This window comes from Ostrinia nubilalis, chromosome 6 (genome assembly GCF_963855985.1).
Source record: "Ostrinia nubilalis chromosome 6, ilOstNubi1.1, whole genome shotgun sequence".
Classification (NCBI taxonomy): Eukaryota; Metazoa; Arthropoda; class Insecta; order Lepidoptera; family Crambidae; genus Ostrinia; species Ostrinia nubilalis.
The window spans coordinates 15,131,991-15,158,635 of record NC_087093.1 but is presented as its reverse complement, the minus strand read 5'-3'; the positions used below and the strand labels follow the sequence as shown (position 1 = coordinate 15,158,635).

At 36.5% G+C, this 26,645-nt stretch overlaps 1 protein-coding gene across 3 annotated transcripts in view; it reads right to left on the bottom strand.

Annotated features, from left to right (window-relative positions):
• The window catches only part of LOC135072701 (CUGBP Elav-like family member 1), a 509,527-nt gene that overhangs the window by 230,235 nt on the left and 252,647 nt on the right, over positions 1 to 26,645 (bottom strand). For all 3 annotated transcript variants that reach the window (XM_063966723.1, XM_063966722.1, XM_063966727.1), the window contains exon 4: positions 19,264 to 19,308. In XM_063966723.1, the coding sequence (XP_063822793.1) occupies positions 19,264 to 19,308 (45 nt within the window). The remainder of the gene's footprint in view (positions 1 to 19,263; positions 19,309 to 26,645) is intronic.

Below are 26,645 nucleotides of genomic sequence, written 5' to 3'. Positions count from 1 at the left end.
GGTCTGATATTTATATTTAACATCTGAAATTAAATTATCTTTTTTAAATAAAAGGAAAACTAATTAAGTAACCTTCAGTTCATTGACTCTTCACTGTAGAAGCATGACCTTCAAACTGACCAGAGGCAAAATGTAGAATTTGGTCATATCACAGAATAATAATAAATAATTGTCATATTCACTTTCGCACGGGTTGGAGAGTCCTTAAGTTGAATGAATTTAAGAATACCTAAAAACTTTCCTTAAGCATATGTAGAGTCGAATGTATTACAACACTAATCCACGATGCTATCGTGTAACTATGCCCGCCTGAATTATCACCGCCCATTTGTGTGAGCTATGAAAACGTTATGCTTCGCGATTTCAAGAAATATAACTCATTTTTCCCAGCGTTGAATTACAGAATGGATGTCATTCATAATGTAATATTACGTTTTGTTGATTTCTATTTTTTGTTTGGCCTTTTGTTGGATTTGTAAGCGGAATGCGTTGTGAATTGTATTATAGGGATTTGAGAACAACATTTTGTTTTTTTGGAGAAGAGCTTTTGTTTTAATTTGCGTATTTATAGCAAAAGTGAATGAAACGTAAGTAATGAGACCGAATACTAAGTAATGGCAGGCCTGTTCATCTCCGCGAGTTTACATCGAAAACAAAACACGCACGATGGCCCACCTACAGGATACTATTCGACAAGGCCTCACATACGAGCGAACATTGACTCACGCACGCGTATTCTTGTGTATGATGGACGAAAATAAAGAAAATGGTGTACTAAATACTGTGCAGTATTTAACTGCCTCAATAATAATAAAAACACAGAATGTACTTTTTTAAGTTGCCTCAAGACACTGAGAGGTAAATAAGTAGTTAATATTATTCATGATAAATAATTCATGCTAAATCATGTATTTCCTCCGCCATTTTCCGCAGTTTGGCACCTCACGTCACATCACTTTACTGAAGTCAGCCCTATAGCTTCGGCGCAGTGCCGATCACTGACGTTTATCAACAAAATGGTGCTTGACTCTTCAGACAAGCTAAATTACACCATATTGTTAATGACATTGAGCATATTTTTTTTTAAATACCTTCGCGAAGTAAAACTTATTATTATTCTGTGGTAATGGCCTAAACGATTGTGTGTTTCGATCCTTTCGTGGGCAAACAATGTGATAAGCACGAATTTAAATACTTGAAGTAGTGAACGTTTATTACGTAATATATGTTTTGACGTTTATTTATTAAATTACTTTTTATAAGTTCATACATATTACTACTACTACTACTGACTTGCAACTTTAATCTTTTCTATGTATAAGTACACTGTAGCACAATTAAAACACTGCATTTCACACTTGAGGCAGCACCTCATCAATCAAGTGATTACATAAAATCACAATTATCGCTTCCGCCGGCTCGCAGCGCACAAAATGGCTAAAGTGCTTAAATTATTCATTTGCCGTGGACTCCGGGCTTTATTTACGGGTCACGGTTGGTCGCGCTCGGGCTGCGATCTACGGGTAGAACAGTGGCAGTTTTGAACAGTAGGCTACATCTAAAAATATATAACTCAAAGGTGACTGACTGACTGACTGACTGACATAGTGATCTATCAACGCACGCAGAGCTCAAACTTGTCATGCAGGTAGATGTTATGACGTAGGTATCCGCTAAGAAAGGATTTTACGAAACTCCACCGGGAAAACGGGTAAACCGGGATCCACACGTACGAAGTCGCGGGCGGCCGCTAGACATAGAGATATAGAGAGATGCCAACTAATGCGCTGAGTTCGAAACTCAGTGTCGCATTAGAAATTCACACACACAAAGTAATCAAAATATTATTATGTGCTCATTATCCACTGCGGTATCAGTACTCAACGTTCGAATAATCTTTAGTACTACGCAAGCAATGTAAACTGTTTACATTACGACGCCGCTGCTGTCATCACTGCTTTCACGAGCAGTGTGTTCTGTTTTTGGGCATATTTCTGCGACACCGGCCCCGCCCCTTGTCACATCTCCCTTTAGTTTCTGTGATCTGTGGCTACAATGTTCTTCAACACATCAACCTATTCATTTTTGCTGCAATGTAGCCATCGATTTTACGAGCTATGTCTAGGCTGAGCAATTGCAATCACTCGATGGAGGATCGACTGCCGTATCGATGCTACATTGATTCTACTGAATAAAAGTGAAATGTGCTGCTATGGTGTAGCTACCCATAGCGGCCCGATACCGTGATAAACTGGATTGAGTTTTTATATCTGTTACCCGAGAAATGGTTCGGAAAAATCTATTCGATACGATAGTTTAGAGTTTCACTGAATATTAGGTTACTACATCTGACAATTAAATAAGCAACAAGACGGTTCGGTAATATTGAAGTTTTATGTAAGCCTTTGGGTGATTCGCTATAAATAAGCGAACTGGCATCCTAAGAATTCAAATAGTGCCTTTTAGTATATGTATAGGGCTTTATTTGAATCGTATTAGACATCTGAAAAGGCTTGAAACATGTATTGTGTGAATTCACGCTCATAGTCTAGAACGCGACCTTATTTAGCAAGAACCGGTTTCGGCTGTCCGCCCACACGTTTCCAAACTACGACCTTCTTTTTTCTTTCTGATCGTAACTACTTCAAAAAAGGTAATTTGATTCTTAAATTCAAATGTAACTTGATATTGCTATCACAATAATTTTGAACAAAATGTAATAATGCAAAAAGTAAACAATTGCTGATATTTATGCAAAAAGTCAGCCAGTAAATAAAATGAATAATATACAATACACTATCAAATGGCAATAGAAATAATTATTTAGGTTACACATTATTTAAGCCATTATTCGTCTAAATTTAATGCATTGACATGATGACGTGGTACAATTTTACTTCCTTCCTATCCTACCCCTTCATAGCGGTGAATGTAAAGGTGATTCATGCTACTGTATATAAAGGTATAAAGACCATGATATTATGCACACATTACTAACGTAAATCAAGGAAAAAATGTTAAATAAATGAACTACTAGTAGTTATTTAAAGTAAAATTGTGATGTAAAATATTTTCATTGAGTTTTGTTCCTTAAGAGTTCGTAGCAGCTACGAGGTGCTACGAACTACGACCGTAGCCACTGTAACTTCTTATACTACGGTGACCTTGTGACGTAGTATTAAAGTTTTCCTTTATCTTCTTCTAATTTATAATGAATGTGTTTGCAATAATAATGAATAGTGATTTGTGTTATTTTGAAAAATATGTTTTAAGTGGATTTTAGTAAATTTATTAAAAGAAAAATACTTTAGTTTGATGGCGGGGTGCGGGGAGTTTGATCCGAGCAATCCGAGCGTCATTATTGCGTGTGCACTCATGGATAATTTAGCGTGTACCGATAACACTCAAACATTAGCGGAAGAATGGTGGGGCGCGTCTTCGTGAGTGGAACGATCTATACATACGCGTATTAGTAAACGAACATTAAATTTCACACGTACGCATGCTTAAATTTCACGTGTGCATGGACACGGCGTTACGTAGGTACGAAACGTAGGGCTTAATCGGACGGGCTCGGATTAAGCGGGCACCTCCCAGATGGGCTAATCGCGTTATGCGATAGTCATTTTGTGTACAGTCAGCTACAAAACGTAGATTCATTTTGGGGGAACTTATTAATATTTCAACGTAATCCTTAATACTGATTAAAAGTTCGCTAATCTAATTTTAAAGCGGGTTGGTTTGCTAAAAGAAAATATAAGATACGAAGACTAACGCCCGTATTCACAAACGATGCTTTAGTGAAGTAGCAAATCTAACGCACAGCGTTAGCTCTGTGATTGGTTCATGTGTCACCCTGTGCGTCCACGCGCACTGTGAGAAATCATAGTAATGTTTGTGAATACGATCGTAAGGCTAGTATGTTCTTTATACCTAGTTACAAATATGGAAGAAATAACATATTATTCTTCTATTTGTTGGTGACCTTTCTCTCTAACATTATTTATTTCTAAATTGACGTATTTTAAGCAAGCTTTATAAATTACATAAAGACACAATTTCAAAATACAAGGTAGGTACTTATAATAATAATAATAATAATAAATAATTTATTTCAGACTTTCATCCATAGTTTGTTAGTAGGGATTAGTAACAATTTTTCCTTATATTATGTTAGTTGAGTTAGTGCACATTACTTTTACTTTTAGTTTTCATTTTATTTGGCCCATAGATAATTGTATCCAATGTGTTTGGATAGGACAGTCAGGACGTGCAATAATTGTCCTCAGAATGCTGTTGTTGCTGACCCTTATGCGGCGTAGCAGCGACGAGGCTTTTTTACCGCATGGAACCCGTCTGTCCGTGCGTCCGCGAACATTCCCGAGGCGCTGCAGAACCGCGGCAGCCTCAACAGCATTCTGAAGGCGTTGTTGTACTGCACGCGTAGCGCGCTGTAGGCTCGACGCGCATAACTCACCCACAGACCACTCGAGTAAAAGGACTGACAAAAAGCCTTGAAAAGGGTAATCTTGACCTCCCCCGTACATCGAGCGAACCTGCGTGCAAGCATATTGCTTCTTACCGCCAGCGCCCTACGCTCTCTCTCAATGTCCTCATCATCATTTAAATTTGCAGTGACTATATGCCCAAGATATTTAAATTTTTCAACATTTTTCAATATCGAACCATTCAGAGTTACTGGCGGCACATAACCTGACGCACGCTTATAGTTCTTGCACATAACGATATTGTAAAGACTACCAAAACTTTTGAGAACAGTAGCGAGCCACCACACATGTAAAGCTCACTCGCCTTCGTGAATTGCAACAACTATACTCATATTAGGGTAGACCATGGTAATATTTTTACAGTCAACTGTACACATTGTTGTGTGTGTTTGCCCTTTTTGTGAAGGATTACAGGGTTTTGTTGTGACGGGTGTAGCAAGTGAGCGAGGAGCCTAAGAACCGTGGCCGACAACGGCTGGATATGTTGGGGGTTTGAAAAAAGGTTAACTCTATTTAGGGTTCTGTAGTAAAACAACAAGGGACCCTTATATACTTACGAGCAAAAGTATGGAATAACCCCTTTGTGTTCCAAGCGATCTTAAGAACTGAATGACTATGTATTGTATGTATCTATGGTATCAATTTTAAGTTTATAATATCTCCTTTAAAATGGTACCATTTTTATTGATCTTCTATTAGTCATTTAGTTCTTATGATCGCTCGGAATAAATAGGGTGATTCCATATTTTTGCTCGCGAGTGTAGTTCAGTGTGCTTACCATGAGTTTACGTTAGGTATGCTCGCTAGCGGGTGCGTCAATGAAATGTATGAAGATTTTAGACCTTGAAAGTAGTCGCTTTCCTACGCAAAAAAAGGTGCTGTACAATCTGCCATACATTTAATGTCATTTTTTTACACAGTTGCCAGCGAAAACACCTAACGTAAACTCGTGCTGGTTAGCACAGTGTTAAGTCCATTTCTGTCCTATCATAAAGCCAAAGTTATTAGCTTTTTCTATTGAAGGAGTGGTATATAGAATCCGTTTGAAAAGTATATAATCACAAACCTATTTTTTTATTAATAATCTACACTATTTATATTGAAAGTCTCATCAATCAAAAAATGAGCGAATCTGGGTACTATAACAACTAAGTAATCGATAATGTAATTACATCGGAATTCGCGACTCAGGTATAAAATTCTCGTGTTCATTCCACAAGAATTTCCTCCAGATCTTAATTAAATTATGTAATATACCGAGAATTAACCTAATTTGAAAATAACTCCAAAATAATTAAACACAGGCAAATTAAAAACCTTTTTACTTTCAGCAACGAATTATTAACGAGTTGATAAATAAATATTGTTTTAACTGTAATGTCTAACATTATAATATTTTAAGTTAATTGCATTATATATTATAAAAGTTATAAGTAGGTAGACTTTAAGATTTATAAATTTAATTATTGTTAATAATATTTAATAACTTTATTTTGTATTGCTGTGCCCAACCGGGTGTGCATTTGTATGTTAGTACCTAGTACCTAACAATATACAGTGTATTCATTATGTGCAATAAATAAATAAAATAAAATTCTGAAACTTCCTCTGGGCTCTTTTCCACGGAGACATCCTGTTTTTTGCAGGATCCCATTTCAAAGTATACGACTTTTAACATTCACACGATAATCCCGCTTGCAGAGTCCCAAAAAAACGATAAAAAATGTTATTTGAATTTCAAACATAGATGTCTCTTCGCGCTACTTACGCCCGTATTCACAAACATTACTATGAGGTCTCATAGTGCGCGTGGACGCACAGGGTGACACACGAACCAATCACAGAGCTCTATTCAACGCTGTGCGTTCGATTTGCTGCTTCACTTATGCAAGCCTCGTTTGTGAATACTTCTGTTAGTGTCTTCGCGCAAAAGTCTTTCGCGCTAGTGTCTTTGCGCAAGTGTACCAAAACCCTGGCTGGATTGCCGTAGGAAAAAATGTGTATAAAACATGCCCTTAGACAGAAAAAAATGTGCATTAAATGTGCGACCATAACTTTCTCTGCTACGAGTTAATTTTCCATTAAGCACCCATTCCTCGGCATCCAAACATAATGCCTTCCTTAATGAGAATTTTGATCATTATTGCCTTGCTTTAAGATTCAAGTCGCGTCTGGGTTTTAAATCGGAAACGTGGAAGTGGCCTCATCAATTTTGATTTGGAATTCGCATTGTACCGAACTTTTGGGCGCTACTGGCTGCTAGAAGTGGCTACAACAAGTTACGGTTTTTTCATATAATTTCGATTGGCAACATTATTGTCGCATTTATTTAATTAGGACTAAAGTCTAATAAAGATACTTAAAACAAACAAAAAAAAATACAACAGCCGAGCACGTAGAATTTCGTCCAATGACCCCAAGCTACCCATCCTTATCGCTCGCGCGTAATTATGTTGCTGTCGCGCTCGCATACTCACTGCACCCGTCGCACAGTCGCGACAGCAATGTGTAGACTTTCACACTGGTAGAGCTTAAATTAATTTTCAATGAGATAAAACTGAATACTTTTCATAAAAGCTTTTCAGTAATAAATATAAAAAATATTGATGGTGTAAATAACGAAGCATGTAAAAATTGACTTTACCATAACTTATCAAAATTGCTCAACTAAAAGTTCAACTTTCTGACTGCACGATGAACGGGATAGTAAAAGTAAAATCGACCTGTAGCGTGCAAACGCCCCATCATGTAGGGAAGATTGCAACATTGTTATACATTTTAGAGTTCGAAATATGTATATCACTAATGGTGCATTTATTGGTAGTATATGATAGATGTTTGTCTAAGATAACAGCTGTTATTGCTTTATGCTTCAGTAGGTACCTAGGTACCTATGGTTTAAATCCAATATGTTGTGTTTGATAAAAAATTCTTAAATATTGTTAAAACAGGCGAAAAGTGAGTCGCACTGAATCACGAAGGACTTCTTGCTATCGTACAAGATTAAGGACTTTTCTCATCTCTAGTTATCACCGCTGCAACTCCTGTGTAGCCAGGATCTACATCATCATCATCATCATCATTTCAGCCACAGGACGTCCACTCCTGAACATAGGCCTCCCCCAATGTTTTCCATGTTGATCGATTGGTAGCGGCCTGCGTCCAGCGCTTCCCTGCTACCTTTACGATGTCGTCGGTCCACCTTGTAGGTGGACGTCCCACGCTGCGTTTTCCGGTACGCGGCCTCCATTCCAGAACCTTTCTGCCCCATCGGCCGTCAGTTCTGCGTACTATGTGCCCTGCCCATTGCCACTTCAGCTTGCTAATCCGTCGGGCTATGTCAGCGACTTTGGTTCGTTTACGGATCTCCTCATTTCTGATTCGATCTCGCAAAGAAACACCAAGCATAGCCCTCTCCATAGCACGCTGTGCAACTTTGAGCTTCTGTATAAGGCCTATAGTGAGAGGCCACGTTTCCGAGCCATAAGTTATCACTGGTAACACACATTGGTTATACACTCTAGTCTTCAGGCATTGAGGTAATTTGGACGAAAAGATGTTGCGTAGTTTCCCGAACGCTGCCCAGCCGAGTTGGATTCGACGATTGACCTCCTTCTCGAAATTGGACCTACCTAGCTGAATCGTTTGTCCGAGGTAGACATACTTGTCGACAATCTCGAGAATTGAGCTCCCAACTGAAACTGGGTAGGGCGTAACATGGACATTCGACATAAGCTTCGTTTTGTCCATGTTCATCCTCAGGCCTACCTGTTGGGAAACTCGATTAAGGTCTTCGAGCATTGTGCCAAGATCTTCCAACGATTCTGCCATGACCACAATATCGTCGGCAAACCGAATCTACAGGATCTACAGCTTGAGCGCAAATAGAAACCCAACCAGTGAACGAACCAAAAACTATAGTTATTGCCTGATAATAGATAGTCAGATATTAAGACAGCGAATAAGTATTAAAAAGAGCATTATTTAGGTTCTAAACCCAAAAAAATGTTTTGAATAAAATTACCATTATTTGACTTTCATGAATAATAAACAGAATCGAAAACTTAAACATTGGTTATTTGGTTTATGTAAATGCACTATTTTGCATGGAGAGCCAATAAAATAGTCGACAAAAAATAGAATCGTTCGAGTCTATTCTAAAAATGTTCTAAATTATATCGTTAACGCAGTGGTCTGGAAATGTGCGCGGACTGTGCGTTATTGATTTTTAAAATCAATGGGGTAAGGTCTAAAACAGCTTAATGAGACTAATAAATATTTTCTAAATAATGCTTTAATGGTATAAACTCTTAGGTACTTATTGTAAGAGCTTATTAAGTTTAAATTTTCTTTGTAGTTGTAAACTAAGTGAAAGAGCGTGAAATTTCCATCTCAACTTTAAACTTATATACTTAGGCATTCCACTTTAATTTCCATCATTCAACGTCACACGAAACTTCACCGCCTACCAGACTGAGTATCAATTACAAACGCGCACATGAATCACGTAATTGAAACGCTTCTAAAAGTTCCACTGTAAGAGCCATTCAGTTAATCACATTTCACGTGTTACATTCACGTGAAAACTGGCACCAAGTGGCAATAGAATAGGAACTAATTTCGCTTGTGACTGCGGCCTGTCGTTCCATGTATTGTTGATAATTGACAGATCGAGTGAAAAGGCACTCCGGCGTTTAATATCGAGGAACGAGCCTGATCTGTGGGTATTATAACATTTATGTAACTTTATATCAAATGGACGTTCTGTGCAGAAAACTAAGCTATAGATTGAATGGACAGAAGCTAAATGACGATTCACTCAATTGTAACTAAATAAATGTAATTTAGGTAACACTGAAATACTTTTCAGCTTTTACAGCTTTTACGAATCAGAAATGAGGAGATCCGTAGGAGTACCAGAGTGAGCGATTCTGCGGGCTATGCCGCAGAATCGCTAAAATCAAGTGGCAGTGAGCACGGCACATAGCTCGTAGAGCTGACGGCCGCTGGTGCAGGAAAGTTCTGAGTGGCGACCACGAGCCGGAAGACGTAGCGTGGGCAGGCCTCCCACTTGGTGGACCGACGATCTGGTGAAGGTCGCGGGAGGCGCCTGGATGCGAGCGGTGCAGGACCGGTTTTTGTGGAAATCCTTGGGGGAGGCCTTTGTCCAGCTGTGGGGGCGTCTTTCGGCTGAAACGAATGAACGAACGAAAATACTTTTAGTAACATTTTGTTTTGAGTTACATACTCATAATTATCTCGAGTAATATAATTGACGATTGTCCGATTGCATTCGTTAATTTATTCATGTTTTCTGTGGTTAATTAATTAGTGAACATGAACTGAACCGACGTAAATGAAAAATGTTGACTTATCGGATTATTTACCCGATCAGAGCTTTGGATCAAAATCCATTGTTATGAATACTATTATCATTTAATTAAGCCAACATTACAGGAGATAAATTCATTTTTTTTTCGACAAGTTCGTGATAGACGATCTATTTATTACCTCTATTGCTAACATCTTACCTACTTTTTATGTTATTAGAATGATATCAATAAAGTCTAGTTCATCTAGAATGTTCATCTTTTGGCATCTAGGTACAGGTTAGTCCTAAAGGTCTATGCACACGGTGTTTTTAAACGCGCTTTTTGCCTAAAAACGTCCATAGATTGGGTCCGACTTTAGTATCGCGTCTGTATCGATATAAAGGTGTTGTTGGCGCGCTTAAAAACGCCGTGTACACAGGCCGTAATAGGTACTATTTGTGCCTAAATGTACAAATTTTCAGTAAAATAAATAATTAAAAGCATTTATTATGTAGTAGCCGATGCCGGTTTGTTGCAGACCATCGATTTTTCGTCGGCCGATAGTTTAGTCGGGGAGTTGATCAGTATGGGCATTGGGCATGTATGGAAGTGCGCACATTACACCAATTCGATTTGGCCGATTCTTCATACAAATTAAAATCGGGCACAACTATTGGCCAACTAAAAATCGGTGGTCTGCTCCCAGTCTTAGTTATCTACAATGGTAAAATTTCGCGTAAAATTGAACAATTACGAGTATTGTCATACCGACATAATACCCATTGCGACACTACACCCATTGTTTGGGCGACAATATATCCTAAGTTGGGGCACGAGTTTATTTTCAATTCCGACAACAATACGGTGTTTTTCTCGCAAACTACCCACTTAAATATAATGCGGGTGATACCGCGCGAGCGATAGGGGGTTTTTATTCTTTTCTACGCCGCCCAAGTCATGGAAAATTGCGGGATAGAAAAAACCAGAAGGATGGCAACAGTCGGGCAATAACTCGCAGTTCCGTCCCAAAAACTTTGGGAGGACACCGTCAGGTTTTAGTGAGTAGGCCCTGCCCATCTGGCAGGGATAGCCTCATATAACCCCGGGTAACCCCGGGCTAGTGAGTATGCAATTTATGCATTTCCTAAAGAAAAAAAAAGGAACGAAATCGTTGGAAGATTATTGCTCAAAAGTAAAGCACAGTAAATTCATTGATTCAAGTATTTGGTATAGTGTAACTGTAATATGTTTTAAAAAGTAACTTCTTATAACCTAGTTAGTGCACCAGATACGTGAAACTTAGGCTGGGTTGCACCATCTTGCTTTGACAAACATCAAAAATCTGTCAAACTCCATACAAAAAGCACCGTTAGGTGGTGTAACTCAGCCTTAAAGTTTTTTTACTTATAGAATACGCACCTTCACATATTCAAGAAACACATAAACAAATCGGTGTTCAGATATTGAAACTAAAATCAATTAACTTCCAAGCTAATAATTGATTTTAGTTAGACTTCGCTAAAATGCAGAAAAGACTGGAGCCATCCTATTCAAGCCCACTACCAGGACTAAGGATGTTCTTGACATTAGATTGAATCATGAGCAAATTGAGTTGGTAGATTCAGTGAAATTCTTGGGAGTATATATAGACTCAGCTCTAAATTGGAAAGAAGAGGTAAAACAAATAGAAAATAAGATTTCTTCTGCATGCTACGCTCTGCGAAGTCTAAGGGAGGAACTAACAATGGCACAAATAAAAAGTGTATATTATGCACTGGTTGAGTCTCGCCTTAGATATAGTATAAAATTTTGGGGAAACAGTTATAACTATAATTTTAAGAACGCATTTATAATTCAAAAGAGAGCAATAAGAACAATTGTTCGCATAAGCCAAAGGCAGTCTTGCCGAGAACATTTCCAAAGATTGAAAATCCTGACAGTCCCATGTCTTTACATTCTAGTTCTTCTCACAGATTTTGTCAAGCACCCAGAAAGATACGAGACCACAGAGGAAAGGATGAAACGCCTTGAGACTAGAAGGAAGGACATACCAAATGCAACACAGCCGAAGCTGGGAATAGCTATGCACAGTGTCAAATATCAGGCGGTGAGATTGTTTAACAAATTGCCAAAGGATCTCAAAATAGATACAAATCCAAATTCATTCAAGAAGAAATTGAAGCTTTATCTATTGGAAAATAATTTTTATAGCGTAGAGGATTATGTAAATAAAATTTAAATTGAATTATCAAAATTGACATAAAATAATAATACAGTCGAATTTGTCATAATGTATTTAATATTAATTTTATTATTTATTTAATTTGACATAAATACCAATTGACTTTAGTATATGAAATGCAATTTTAGGGTTAGATTGGATTTATTTTATTCTATTTTAATTGTATTTTAATTAATTTTGACATTATGTATTGTGTAATAATTTTATTTATTTATTTAATCTGACATTTATATTAATTCTAGTATGTGAAATGAAATTTTAGGGTTAAATTAGATTAATTTTATTTTAATTGAATTGCAGATTGTGTGAATTTTAATGTCTAATTTTCCTATACAATGTATTTTGTTTTTGGAATAAATAAATTGAAAAAGCTAGACAGGATAGTGGCTGAATTTTGAATCTATACTGAAGTTTGAACCGAGTATTGAGCGTGGTTACGGACCTAAGTGTTGACCACAAAACTAGTTACTCCGACGGTTATCGGTCATGCGGCAGATGTGTCCCGCCGCGGGACCGTAAGACGAGTGATGAGTTGGGATGTGGTATATGATTTAAATATTCTATTGTAAAGCAAGAACATAGGGTTATAGGCGACAATAATGTCGGTCTGGCCGAGTAGAAACCCGAGGAACACGGGTTCATACACCGCCGTTCCGCTGCTGGATTGTAGCAGAGTAAATACAAATGAGTAGGTCATCTTCATAGAAACGCACCGAGCGCGGTTTGTATGTGAGCGTGCCAATACGTATGCGGCGCGCACGCACACACTGACAAAATTTAGCGTGTATTAGCGCCGAATTTTGTCAGTGTGTAGTGAACCTACTCGTAACATAATTATAGAGTCAGCACGAGAAGCTAACGAGACTTGATATTGCACAATTACTAATATTCTTAAAAATAAAAGAACGAGATGCAAAATGTAATTCAAATTCCTCATTAGTAAGCTTTTTAAGGCACGACACTTAAAAACGTTCTAAATACTATAGCTTGCTCTGCTACAATATCAGCTGGTGCTAAGGACGGAAAACTTGAAAACAAAATGGATTGTAATGTACAGAAGAGAGCGTATAAGCATAGCAGCTGAATCCTAAAGTGCAAAAGGTTACAACTGCTAGCACATGTTGAATTTGCAGTGATGAAAAAGTTATGTTGCACAATTTCAGACTTTACGACGACGATAATAATGCTTAAATTACTTCGTTTTGAACCCGCTCCCGCTCGATGATTGGACCACATTTTACTTCTAGTCCCTCTTGGATGTATTTTATTTAGAAATATTGTTTCGGGACACATGCGAGACTCCGATAGACATTTACTGGTGTGCGGATGGCGCAGGTATTGAGTTAGAGCAAAAAAGAGCAATTCAAATCCCTTATCTTGGCTTCCATTTGTGCTTTTAAAGGGCTTACATTCCTTTTAACAGAGTAGGTAGGGTAGGTAGGTACGTAGGCTGTTTTATTTTAGACTAGCTTTCCGCCTGCGGCTTCGCCCGCGTTGAATTTTGTCTGTCACAGAAAAACCATATCGCGCGCGTCCCCGTTTCAAAACCCGGGATGAAAACTATCCTATGTCCTTTCCTGGGACTAAAACCTAAAATCTCTATGCCAAATTTAATCAAAATCGGTTCAGTGGTTTAAGCAAGACAGAGTTACTTTCGCATTTATAATATTAGTATAGAAGTATAGATTTAATTAATAAAAGTATCAGGTACGATTTCCTGAAAATCTATTGTTGACTTCTAAGACTGACTTGCACCACTTAACTTTAATGGTAACTTTAACGATAACCGGTGTTTTGACAGATTTTTGACGTTTGTTAAATTTTAAGTCAGATGGTGTAACCCAGCCTAAGTATCAAAGGTAGTGGAAAAGATCCTATACCCAAACGAGCAAAGATTGTACGCGCAAAGTCGAAACCCACTTTAATTTCAAAATCTTTAAAAAGTATTAGTATTTTTACAGACCTACCATGCCGTAACAAAGTTTCATCTAAACTTTATTTTGTACATCACACATCGTGTTCAATTTTAAAGGCGTGTAATGTAATACTTTACCTCATTACTGGCAAGACTCTATGCCCCTAGAATGGAGGAATCTTCAGAATATAATACGCGGCGGTGTTAGCCCGGCGGCGGACTGGGAGCAATATTTTAATTAAAAATGAATTATGACTCACGGTGGAATGTACATTATTTGTTGCATCGTGGCCAGGTTGAAAAATGTTGTTATAATGTTTTTAAGATCGGAGCTAGTTTATCAGAGCTGACATTTTACAAGAGGCAGTTTTTAAGAGACGGTTTGAAAGTACTAACCTGAAAAATTAATTTTTGGGAAGGGTTATTTTTTTTTCTTTATGGACAGTAAGGTATGTACTAAAATAGAATTTACCCATGCTACGTTTGGACGATGGTGATTATTTTCAAGTAAAATTAAAAAGGAAAATATTTGTCAGAATGGACGAATTTGGAAAACTTTCAACAGTGATACAGCTAACTTGGAATGCAATAGCACACAATTCAAAGCGGTTGAAGTCGCCCCATATGAAGCTTTAAATAAACGACTTCCCCTCCCAGTGTGTCCCAAACTTTAAAGATATACGCCAGTTTAATGATGTAAGAAAATATGAGCCCGCGCCGACAATGCCTGCAACCGCGGCCTAATGACGTCAGAGGGATCAGGCTGCACCGCCTTGGTAATAGCGAGTGCACACAGCTTGCTGCATTTGAGGTAAATAAGGTAAAGGTTAAATAAAATGAGTTTAGCTAAATTTTAAAGTATGCGTAAGATGAAGTTTTGAGCCGCCTCATTTTAAAACAAACTGACTTTTGCCAGCGACTTTACAGGTTTGAAATTTTAGTTAACTCTTTACCATTAAATACAGCCTGTATGTTATTCTGACGTATAAAAATTAATGCCGTAAAGTTTCATCAAAATGCGTTTAGTACTTTTTGTGTGTAAGTGTAACAAACATCCATATATCCTCACAATCTTTTACATTTATAATATAAGTTGGAATTAGTAAGACAATAATTGTCCAAAAACTTAAAATGTGAGCCTGCGCTGACAGTGCCTGCAACCGCGACCTTATGACGTCAGAGGGGATCAGGCCGCGCTGCACCGAGCAGTGCCTTGGTAATAACTAGTGCACACAGCTTGCTGCATTTGAGGTGAATAAGGTAGATAGAGGTTAAATACTGAGGTAATGTAATAAGTTAAGTTTAATCTTTTTGATGAAGTTCTTAGCTACCTAGCGCCCAGTCAATTAATATGTGACATGAGGTGTCAATTGTGGAAAATGGCGGAGTTCTAACGATATACTGAAAATTGGACTACATTAACGAATTCGTACGGATCCCTAGCTTTTTTTAAATAATAACATTGCCCGTTGAGACAGAAAACTTTGCGAGTAGCGACTAGCAATGAACGTCCTCTTGTTGAAACGAATAGTCCAAAAACATGACCCTCCTTCTGGGGCAGTTGGATAAAAACAATACAAATACATGAATAAATTACATGATATATTAAAGGGTAAATCCAAACACGTTTTTATTTTACACAACGGTATTGTTTTCCAGGATTAACCTCATTGGCATACAAATGAGGTATACCTCATTATAAACACGTTCGCCGCTGTCCACGAACAGAAAGCTCAAATTACTTCGTAAACGAGCGGCGTTTTTTTCATAATTGCTCAACTATTATATTATTAAAAAGTGAAACCTAACACCTAATCTCCCACCGGCGCCGCGAGCTTAAACATACCTACGTAGTTCAATGAAAACAGACAGTTCATACTGAAGTTCATAAGTGGCCAAAAGTTAGGAATTTAAAACAAAAATGAACATTAATAATAATAATAATAAGTCATTTATTTCAACACACAGTCATAGGTTTAAGGTTACAGTTAATCTATACTTATAATAAATCTGTAGAGAGGTCAATTCTGTACATGAAATATATTTTCAAAATAACTATCAGGGGGTGATTAGTGATCGATACTGATGCCAAAAATGCAATCAGTAAAATTTTTGTCTGTCTGTCTGTCTGTCTGTCTGTCTGTCTGTCTGTATGTTCCTTATAGAAACAAAAACTACTCGACGGATTTTAACGAAACTTGGTACAATTATTCTTCATACTCCTGGGCAGGTTATAGGATACTTAGGAATTCCCTCGGGAACGGGCATTAGCGGGAAAATCCTTTTGTATGAAAAATCTAAACCGCTTAAGTTAGACGCTTGAAATTTGGCAAGCAGGTACCTTAGTAAACTTAAAGCTTAGTTATAACAGGATATTGCAAAATTCTTACGGGAACGGGAATTAGCGAGATAAAACATTTGTATGAAAATATCTAAACCGCGTAAGTTAGACGCTTAAAATTTGGCATGCAGGTACCTTAGTAAACTTAAAGCTTAGTTACAACAGGATATTGCAAAATTCCCACGGGAACTGGAATTAGCGGGAAATTCCTTTTGTATGACTGACTCACTGACATACCCACGCACAGCCTAAACGGCTAAACGTAGGCACTTGAAATTTATAAGGGACGTAGCTTAGATACCGTAGAGGTGCACTAAGAAAAGAATTCCCGAAATTCCCACAGGAACAGGAATTACCGGGAAAATCCTTTTGTATGAAAAATCTAAACCGCTTAAGTTAGACGCTTGAAATTTGGCATGAAGGTCTCTTAGTAAACTTAAAGCTTAGTTACAACAGGATATTGCGAAATTCCAACGGGAACGGGAGTTAGCGGAAAAAAACATTTGTATGAAAAAATCTAAACCGCGTAAGATAGATGAAGGGGGTAAAATGGGATCCACGCGTACGAAGTCGCGGGCGGCCGCTAGTAATTATAATAATAATAATTTGCATTGCTTTGAGATTAAATTTTATATTAATCAGATCAGATACTTTTGATGCATTTAAACCTTTCATATATCAGAACTTATTGACTTTATCAAGGAAACTAGACGTTTATTAGTCGGCATCAATTATTGGCTTTGGCAATCTTACAAACCAATAAAGTTGACTGAAACGAAATGTTTTTATAACTTTGAAAATAATTATTATGTCATGGTGGAAAGCGTCCAAATTTTTCTATGGATTGCATATAACTATAAAAAATACATTTGATATTTGAAATTTTCGCGTAACTCATATAAAAATTCGTGTTGAGACCTGTGAGTGTTTCTCTATTTTATACCTTCTCGTTATCCACCTTATATTATGTATATGTATGTATTTATGTAGGTATATATTTTGTATTAATATATTATAATATTTTATGTATTATATTAGTATAAGTTTTTTTTTTGTATTTGTACTATTTTGCACCGCCTACTTAAATTCTCTGTTTTGTCTAATTTTCTGGTTAGCTGGAAGAGAATGCCACATGGCATTAAGCTCGCCTGTTGTACCACTGTTTTTATGTGTGCAATAAAGATTTTAAATAAATAAATAAATAAATATTTTAGTTAAAAAATGTAATATTTTTAATTAAAATAATGATGCCTAAATTTTATCTTAAAGTTTGTCAGGTATACGCTACACAGATGTAAGTTGACTAAAGTCAACCAATAAACTAAAGTTTATTAACGTTCGACTTCGAATCGTTTGTGTATTCGAATCGCCATCAAAAGATTTAATAGGAAAATTAAAACAGCACCCTTGTGAACGTGTCGTAAAGTGAACTTAGTATGAGAAATGGTTGCACGAAATTATTTTGAAAATCAAAATTGTCAAGTTATCGTTTGATTTGATGGTTGAATATCGAATTTCGTCGAAAACGCAAACTATTCGAAGACGAAAGTTGTTCATGCTAGAGATACTGATTATTACTGATCCAAATAAAGTGTAATCTGTTCATACTTTTCTATTCTCGCTGTGCCCCGTAACCAATTACCGTAATTATGTCGGTGGACCAGTCGGGGATAATTTGCTTAGGGCCGGGCCCCTGTGAAATGTAACGCTGCGGCCGCTGTCCGCATTTGAGGGGTTAAATTTTCTTTTCCAAAATTATATTATAACTGAAGTGACGGGAACATGGGTGGTTAAAACTGGGGCGATAACTGTGTTTGTCATATCTATGACACACATCTGTGTGTTAGTGGCGGTTGCATTTTCTTGGCATTATTAGAGCCGTCAATAATTGTTCTTTAGAGATGTAGAGTGACAGTGCGGTGAGGAAATGTTATTTGATTAATAACAAAATATTATGTACGGTTTATATTTTCAAGTTAAATTAAGATGTGTAAACATTTCCTTAATAGTCAATAATGCATTTTTTTTTCCTGTGAATCTTAATTTTTTTTCTCTACTGTGCAAATGTTGACTGAAGCAAGAATACATATTACTGGGGAAATTAGGTAAAAAGTAAAAACAGAATGATAAACAAAGCATACGAGTACCTATCTCTAAGCAAACAGACCTCACCCATACAACAACCTTACACAAAAGCCACAATACGATATTGTCCTATTCAATTTCCATCAAAGGGATATTTTTCAGACAACTTGTAATTATAACCGGGGGGAATAATTTGTTGCACCCCATTCTAAAGGGGGGAAAACGGGAACGACCGGGTATGGTACGGACGGCGGGGAATCCGGGAATGACTGCGAGTATTATGTTACAGGGGCTGCATGGATTTTAATTTGAAAAATCACGAGTGACCGATGCAAGGGTTGAGTTTTATTGGAAAATTATGTGGATATCGGGGTGGATATAGTTTTAAAGACTTTGGTGGACAGTACAGTTATGAATTACTTCCCAAATGACACTAATTATTGCCTATGCAAAGTTTCAATGTAAAACGAGTAAAAACTATGACGTTTATAGGCGTTCTGTCGTATCATCCTTTACTACCTAAACGCCCGTCGACGTTACTGTCCATTAATATGTTAAGAATAGACAAAAGATTTTATAGAAATAACGATGAGAGTCGTGTAAAAAAGTAAAAGTAAAATAGATTTTTGGGCTTTATAATGACTATCTAATTAATAAAATACAGCATTCCCTAGTCAATCAAAAAGATTTTCATTTGGGTTTTAGATGTAACTTCACAATACTGTTTGACTCCTATGATGCTAAATGATCATAGTTGAACATATCAATTTGGATTTAGCAGAATTGTTTTATCAACCTATTTGAAATCGATTAGGTACCTAAATGATTTTAACTAATAAATAAGTTGAATTCAAACGTACTTATCGTTAATTTCACCGGGACTTATAACCGAATTTGTCATCCACCTGAAACAAAGAAACAAAATATCATTTTATTGAATGCACCCAAAATAAACTTAATCTAGATACTAACTTATCAAAAATATAGAATATAGCAGACTGCGACATGAAACTGCTGGTATACAAGCACATCATCATCATTATAATTTCAGCCACCGGACGTCTACTGCTAAACATAGGCCTTCCCCAGTGATTTCCACAGCGTCCGGTTGGTAGCGGCCTGCATCCAGCGTCTTCCTACTACCTGGTAATACAAGCTGTTGTGAACGGAATGTGGACTGTATTTGTGCGTTTGAATAAAATATAGAGAGATGCGAGATCGAACAGAAATATAATAATAACAAGACAAAAAGTACAAAGATGACAATGAAACTGAGAATTTAGATTTTACAAATGTATAGGCCTTAAGAGTATAAAGGTGGAAGGAGGATCGTTCGCAACACAAGCACAACTACTTTAAATTTCAATTCGAGATTGCTTCGTTTTGTGATCAATTGATATGCGATTTTATAGAGTTGTTACTTAAATCAGTCTTTGTCTAGACTTACAGACCCTCATTATTTTTAAGAAAATCAAATAGTAAATCTCCGTTAGTAAAACGTGCTCACTAGTGGGTAATGTGATCTTAACAGCCCAACGTTTCATCATTAAATCGAAACATAGCAAATTAATGAATAATTAATGAAGTCTCCATGCCGCGATGCAGTTTAATTTTCATTTGATTGTTCCCACGCTATATGGCAACCTTAGTATTCCATACAAAGTGAAATCAAAGTATTATCTAACGTAATACGAAAGGCTTATAGCTTAAAATGTGTTGACTGTGAGGCAATTTTGTGATTGATACTTTTGCAATTATTTGCTTCGGTAATGCGTGAATTTTGACATATCAAATATTTACATAATACAGTGCATGCAGCATAACACATTAATTAGTATCTTATTGCTTTAGCCAATTTTCCTGGGCACGACCGAATATGGTCTAAAAATTAAAAACGTATTTTCCCAGAAAATTTTGATGGATTTTTATCCTGGTATGAATGTCGTTAAAATCACTAGGCACATTCTTTGAAACGCATTAAAATATACACAATTTTTTTTACAATATAGCTTGTAAGTCAACTTATGAAACAATTTCATTTTTGTAATAACCAAATGTAGAGTTCCATAAATTGTAACTTTTTTATAACCAATCCTTTACCTAATACCATTAAACTCCACCTTAACGGTGCAATTTAAAAATAAAATCGAATTTATAGCAGGCTGGCCTTATAATGCGGTCGCAAATCTCCTGATAGTGACTTATGGGGGCGTTCTGGATCGTCCTTCTCTGCTCCTGGGGGATTCTGGAACAGGTGGGGACGCGGGGCTGAGTTATACCGTCTAACGGTGCGGATCGATCGCGGTTGCAACCGTGAAATGGGTTGTATTTATTTGTTTTAAGATGTAATTTTATTTGGGAGTGTGGATTATTGATTTAACATTGTTTTATTTTTTAATTTCTCCACTAAACTCTTTTGAATTAATGATAAATGAATGATGATTTCTCAGATATAGTGAAAGCATTAGGTAACATAATAGGGAAGTTAAGGATTATGATGAAATATTACACATTTTATTTAGAAAATGCATTACAATTAATCAGAAGTCCAATTCCAAACTAAAATAGAAATATTTTAGTTGAAATGGAACGCGAAAGTTTGAAATCAAATTACAAATTTTAGTTTTGAGCAAATAGTTGCAGCGTTGACTTTTTTGGAAATGGCCTAGCTGTAAATGTAGCTATGTAAAGAAAACTCTTGTATTATGTCAGAATTTAGGTTTTAGTCCATTTATATTTATTATGTTCAAAGCCTGGCTTAGTCATGTGACGCAAGAGCTTTTGTCTCTATATAAGTGTAAAGTTAAATGACTACACCCTATATCTACATAACGTAACTTGTCTCGAATCGATCGGGTGGGCCGGCTTACCGATAGCTTAACGGGCGAAGTTAGACCGTTTTACCGTTTCTTTTGTTGTTAGTTTAATTCGCAACTTCGTCTTATCGCCAGTAAACTTTCTAGTGTGCTTAAGTTACATTGTTTAGCAATAGTGTTGTTGGTTTCCGTAACCATTTTGCGGGGAATGGTCCTTACTGTAACGGTACGCTGGTTAAAGTTTAAGGAAATGGTCTATTCAGCTGTAGTTTGCGTTTAAGTAGTGTTAAGTCTATCGCCCGTATTCACAAACGATGCTTATTTAAGTGAAGCAGCAAATCGAACGCACATTGTTGAATAGACCTCTTTGATTGGTTCATATGTCACCCTATGCGTTCATGCGCACTGTGAAACTTCATAGTAATGTTTGTGAATACGGGCGTAAGGCCAAGCTCTCTATACACAGGCGGTAATTTTTTTAAATAAGAATTTAAAATTATACTTTACAATAAATTCGATACGATAACATTAATTTATTTGATAGATCGTATACTTATGTATAGTCAAGAGATACCAAAAGTGCCCACATAAATCATGTGAGAGGGTGTATCAGTTTTTTTTGGCAGCCGCTTTCAGATATGAGGTTTTAAGCTTGAGTAAGTAGGCCATAAATTGTTTCTAAAAAAAAAGCTTTCAGAAGTTGAACTTGAGTCAACATACAGGGTGTCCTTCGAAATGTGGTATGAAAACATCATACACCCAGCAAACCAATCAATGGAGAGAAAATGTGAAACGTCATGCCCAATTCACAATATTACATTAATCATCGTATTGACATTCAGGAGTAAGTACACCTACTCTTGTTCCATGAGCCATGAATCATGCTGAACAGTTATGGTGGGGGTCGGTAAGGGACAGAAATAGGCACTTATTATTAACATTTTCAGTTCTCTATAATAACAGACCTGTTGTAATGTAGGTAATACCTAAAATAAAAAATAAACAAATAGGAACACGTAAAATCATTTAGGACGATATTACGGCTTGTCATACAAATTAACTATAGTCTATCCAATATAGCTTGATTAGAATGACGGCCGTCAAACGAATGTGACTAGTGCTGGGTATGTTTCGTACGGTTCACATAGATGTATCGATAAGTTTTCGAAAAAATGATATAAAAAAATGCACCTAATTTTTCTTCATATCTTTATTCATAAAAATGACATTTAGGTGTACAACCTAAGTCGTAGTCATTATCATCAGTGTTCTTCAGTGGTTTTTTCCTCTCGCTAGAGGGCGGTGGGCATCTCTTCTAGAGCAACGGTGCTATGAATACCCAAAAAATTACCGGTGATTGATTTCCGATGTTTGATTATTTAAGAATGAAATGTTTTTTGGTTTTTAATAGTGAACATTTAGAAAAATGTATAACTTGACTTAAATATATTAAAAAATTAGTTAGAAAAAAATTTTGTTAAATATGTTAAAAAATTAGTTTTAATTTAATATGACATTTGTCGATATGTCCCAACACTAAAATTTTTGTAACTCGGGATAACCTTGTAGAGACGTCGTTAATACTCTAGCTTGATTTTTATAATTTCGAGTTACTACTTATTGGTGTAATTTAACGCTGCATTTACACGAAATTGACATTTTTATTGGAAGCACTGTCGTCGAAAATATTGTTTGTAGGTCAGACGTGAATTATTTCTTGTCCGCCAATATTTAGCTCTCATTCATCGCTACTACAAAGTTATGTCGTTACTTTTGATGGCAGCTGTCATTCTAATCAAGCTATATTGGATAGACTATAGCTTTTAAATATTCTATTGGTTAAATAAATAGTTTGTACGATCGATTTCTAGAATCTTTAGAGCTTAAGATCGAATGATAACCAACTTTCCCAACACAAAATTTAAAAAAAAATCTTTTATCATAATCATTTCAGCCACAGGACGTACTGCTGAACATAGGCACAAAATCAAAATGAATTCTACATACCCAATATTTTGTGACATTTATGCCTCTCCCAATGATTTCCACCTCTCCCGGTCGCTTGTATCTAGCATCTTCTTACTACTTTTATCCAAAATATTTTTTTATAAAAAATCCTCTAACAAATAATAATCATATTAGTTTAATTTCTGTGACGGATCTGGGTGTAAATATGTATAATATGTATGTATTTAATAAAAAAAAAGTGTATAAGTAGTATATCCGTTAAGCTAGCACCCATAACACAAGCATTGAGTTGCTTACTTTGGGGCTAGCTGGCGCTGTGTGAAATTGTCCAAAGATTTATTTATTTATTTATTTATTAGTACCTATCCAACTCATACTAATCTCAAGTGGTCAGCCCATTCAATTCTCGGCCGTACAAAGCCCAAATCAATTCCATCCTCACATCATAATACACAAAGCGTTCGTAAATCCAGAAATAAACGTTGTGCCAGAGACCGTTTACGATAGCGAAAACCAGTGAACCTTTTTTGATTAACGTCTTCGGACTACCTTTTGTGGAAGGGTTATATGGGAGCCGGGTTGAAAAATAGGGATATGAATTTGGGACGTAAACGACGCGTTTTCAAACTCGATCGAGATGTCAAGAAAATTAAAGTTGCGCGATGATGTTGTGCATGATTATGTTAATTAATCACTGGTCATTATGCTTCCCACAAAAAACTGAAGACAGGAGAGAGGAGAGTCCTAGATAGTTAAGGACTACCTAAGTACCAAAACACCTACAGGTTTAGAATTGTCTTTCTGTCGTTGTAACTACTTGAACTTATTCGTTATGTCGCTGGACCAATTAAAGCTTTTTTAGTAATTCATAAGTAACTTAAAAACACAGTATAACCGAACTTTACGAAGTCGTACTTACGTACTACAGATGTGACACTAACATACACAACCTCAACGCGTCTCAAACATTCCCACGTATGTTTTCACAAAACGCCAAAAGTTACGTTCCGACAAAAATATCGACGCGCACACTTGCGAGTCATATTTTTACGTCCACATAAAACTATATACGGACGAAATGAGAAACGTAAAAGTGAGGATTTAAAACATTCCAAATTATTCCTGCAAAGGCTTTGCCTCTCCTTACCGTAGAGATGAAGAATTCAGCCATCGTAAAACTAGTGTACTGAAAAAATGGCCGCGCAATGATTTCACTATTTTTATTCTCTACTCTGCAAAATAATTTTATTTTTAGCAACGTATTTTTGTTTCTGTTAGCTCCGGACTATTTTAACAAGCAGTTATAAAACAGTTTACAGTCGTGTAAATTAAGCAAATTATTTTTTATTAGGATTTTTTAAGAATAGTCTACTTTATAGAATTTACGCCAGTATGAAAATTCGTTGGAAGTCCAGGACCCAAAAATCACGAATTCGTTTTGCGAAGCTTACAATGAGGGATAATGCTGTTAAAATGTATGTTAAAGTCAATTAATTTGCCTCATTAATTCGAGTTTTTGGATAGTGTGTTTCCGACTGAGTGAGATTATGTCATCACCACTTTGCCTTTAAAATACAATAATGACAAGTTTTTAATTACATGACAGCTGGAAAAGACAAATTACTATGTCATTTAGTAAAAGTTAGGTCAAGATCATTATTTAGTTTCACAACAGACAGTTAAAGCCATCGCATAAAAACTGTCGTACCACATAATAAAAATGCGACACGGGTACACAAAACACTAACTTTGGCGGTCGAACCACGAGACTTGCAACTTTTTATTTGTACTTTTTTATTATAACACCTCCCACGACTTCGCTCCGTGCCCTTACTTAAGATCTTAGTGGTGGTAGCAAAATAACTTTTCCCCGAAGACACCAACTTGTGACATAATTTGGGGAGTTCCCAAACTTGGGCTGTACAAGGAAAGTTTGGTTTTATGAAGAGTAGAAACGGGAAAGAATCAATAGATCATAATAATTTCGGTGGGCCAGGCCCTTATCCACCTGGAGTGGTATTATAAATAATGGGCAGAGTTTTTTCGCCGTTTTTAATGGAGGGAAATAAGACAGAGACGTGATTTTAAAGGGACCGTCGTGGGGTGTAATTTTTAGATGGAGTTGAATTTTTGGTTTGACTCTTTGACTTTGCTTTTAGTACAGAAAGTGATGAGATGAAGTATTTCAATATTGCGTCATCTTATATTGTTGTGATAAGACTGGACCTAAGTGTGCAGGTGTAATAAACTAAGTCCTCTAGTGCAGTAGCCGAGTTTACTAGCACTGCGCTAAATCAAAAATTTATTTTTAAAATAATAAAAAAAAAATAATTAAATAAAACCCAGACAAAGCAAAGCCGGCATCCGCAACGCAGCTCGGCGCAACGCGCAAATATTTCCAACATCCGAAAGGCTTGCAACAAAAATTTTAATAAAATAACATAATACGAGCGCAACCGCGGCCCGGGGTGGGTCGAACCGATAAATAATAATAAAGGAATGCTACGGGAACGGAATTTAATTATTTCGAACAAGTTAGCGGCAAAGCTCCTGGATTGAGCAAAATAAATTTCGCAAAGTCCCCTCACTAAACACTGTAATTTACTGGCATAGGACTTCGAACAATGGACGACTAATAACGGGGGTTTCCAGCTGGCGAGACTGCTGTAGATGGCGACACAGTCAAAGAAGGTATAGTAATCCTGTTAACGCAAGAGCTTTCCTTGATTGACTTTATAGATTTTTTTGCATTATAGGTAAATACCCCTTTTAATGTGGCAGGCATTGCTTGTACTGATGAAAAATTGGTGACATTATTTGCCACCTACTCTTTTAAAGTACCGAGGTGCTCTACTCTTGTATTAAGCATTACACATTTAATGGCAAAAATGCTAATTTTTTCCCCAAATATTAGTGACTTTACATAACTTCAGATTATGTAGTACAGCGAATTTCAGATAACAATATTTAAAATAAACTAAGTGCATCTTGTAAATTAACGTAAGCCAGATCATTTTATTCCTAACACTAAGGAAAAAAATGTTTAGTACTAGGCAGACAGTACAGTACCAGTAAAATTGCATGTTTTAAATGACCTTACTGTACATACATACAATACGTGATGCAATAAATAAAAGAATATGACATTTCTGCCACTCATTGAAGTGTTCTTTCTGTACTTATCTTATACTATGCCAGGACTCTGTGTTCGACACTGCACCCGCAGTGCACGGGACAGAGCCCGCGACTGTAGTTAGACGCAAGAGGCTTGAGCTACTGATTAAAAAGAATTTACTGGCGGCACGTCAAGCTTAACACTGTGATATCTTTATTTCGTTGTAACAAGCGCTATTTTCCAATTAAAACTTAGGTATAGTTGACGGGGACTGTATAAAGGGTGCTACATTTTATCTTCTTCTTCTTGTCGTGTCGACAACAAACCTACAGAGTGTCAGCCC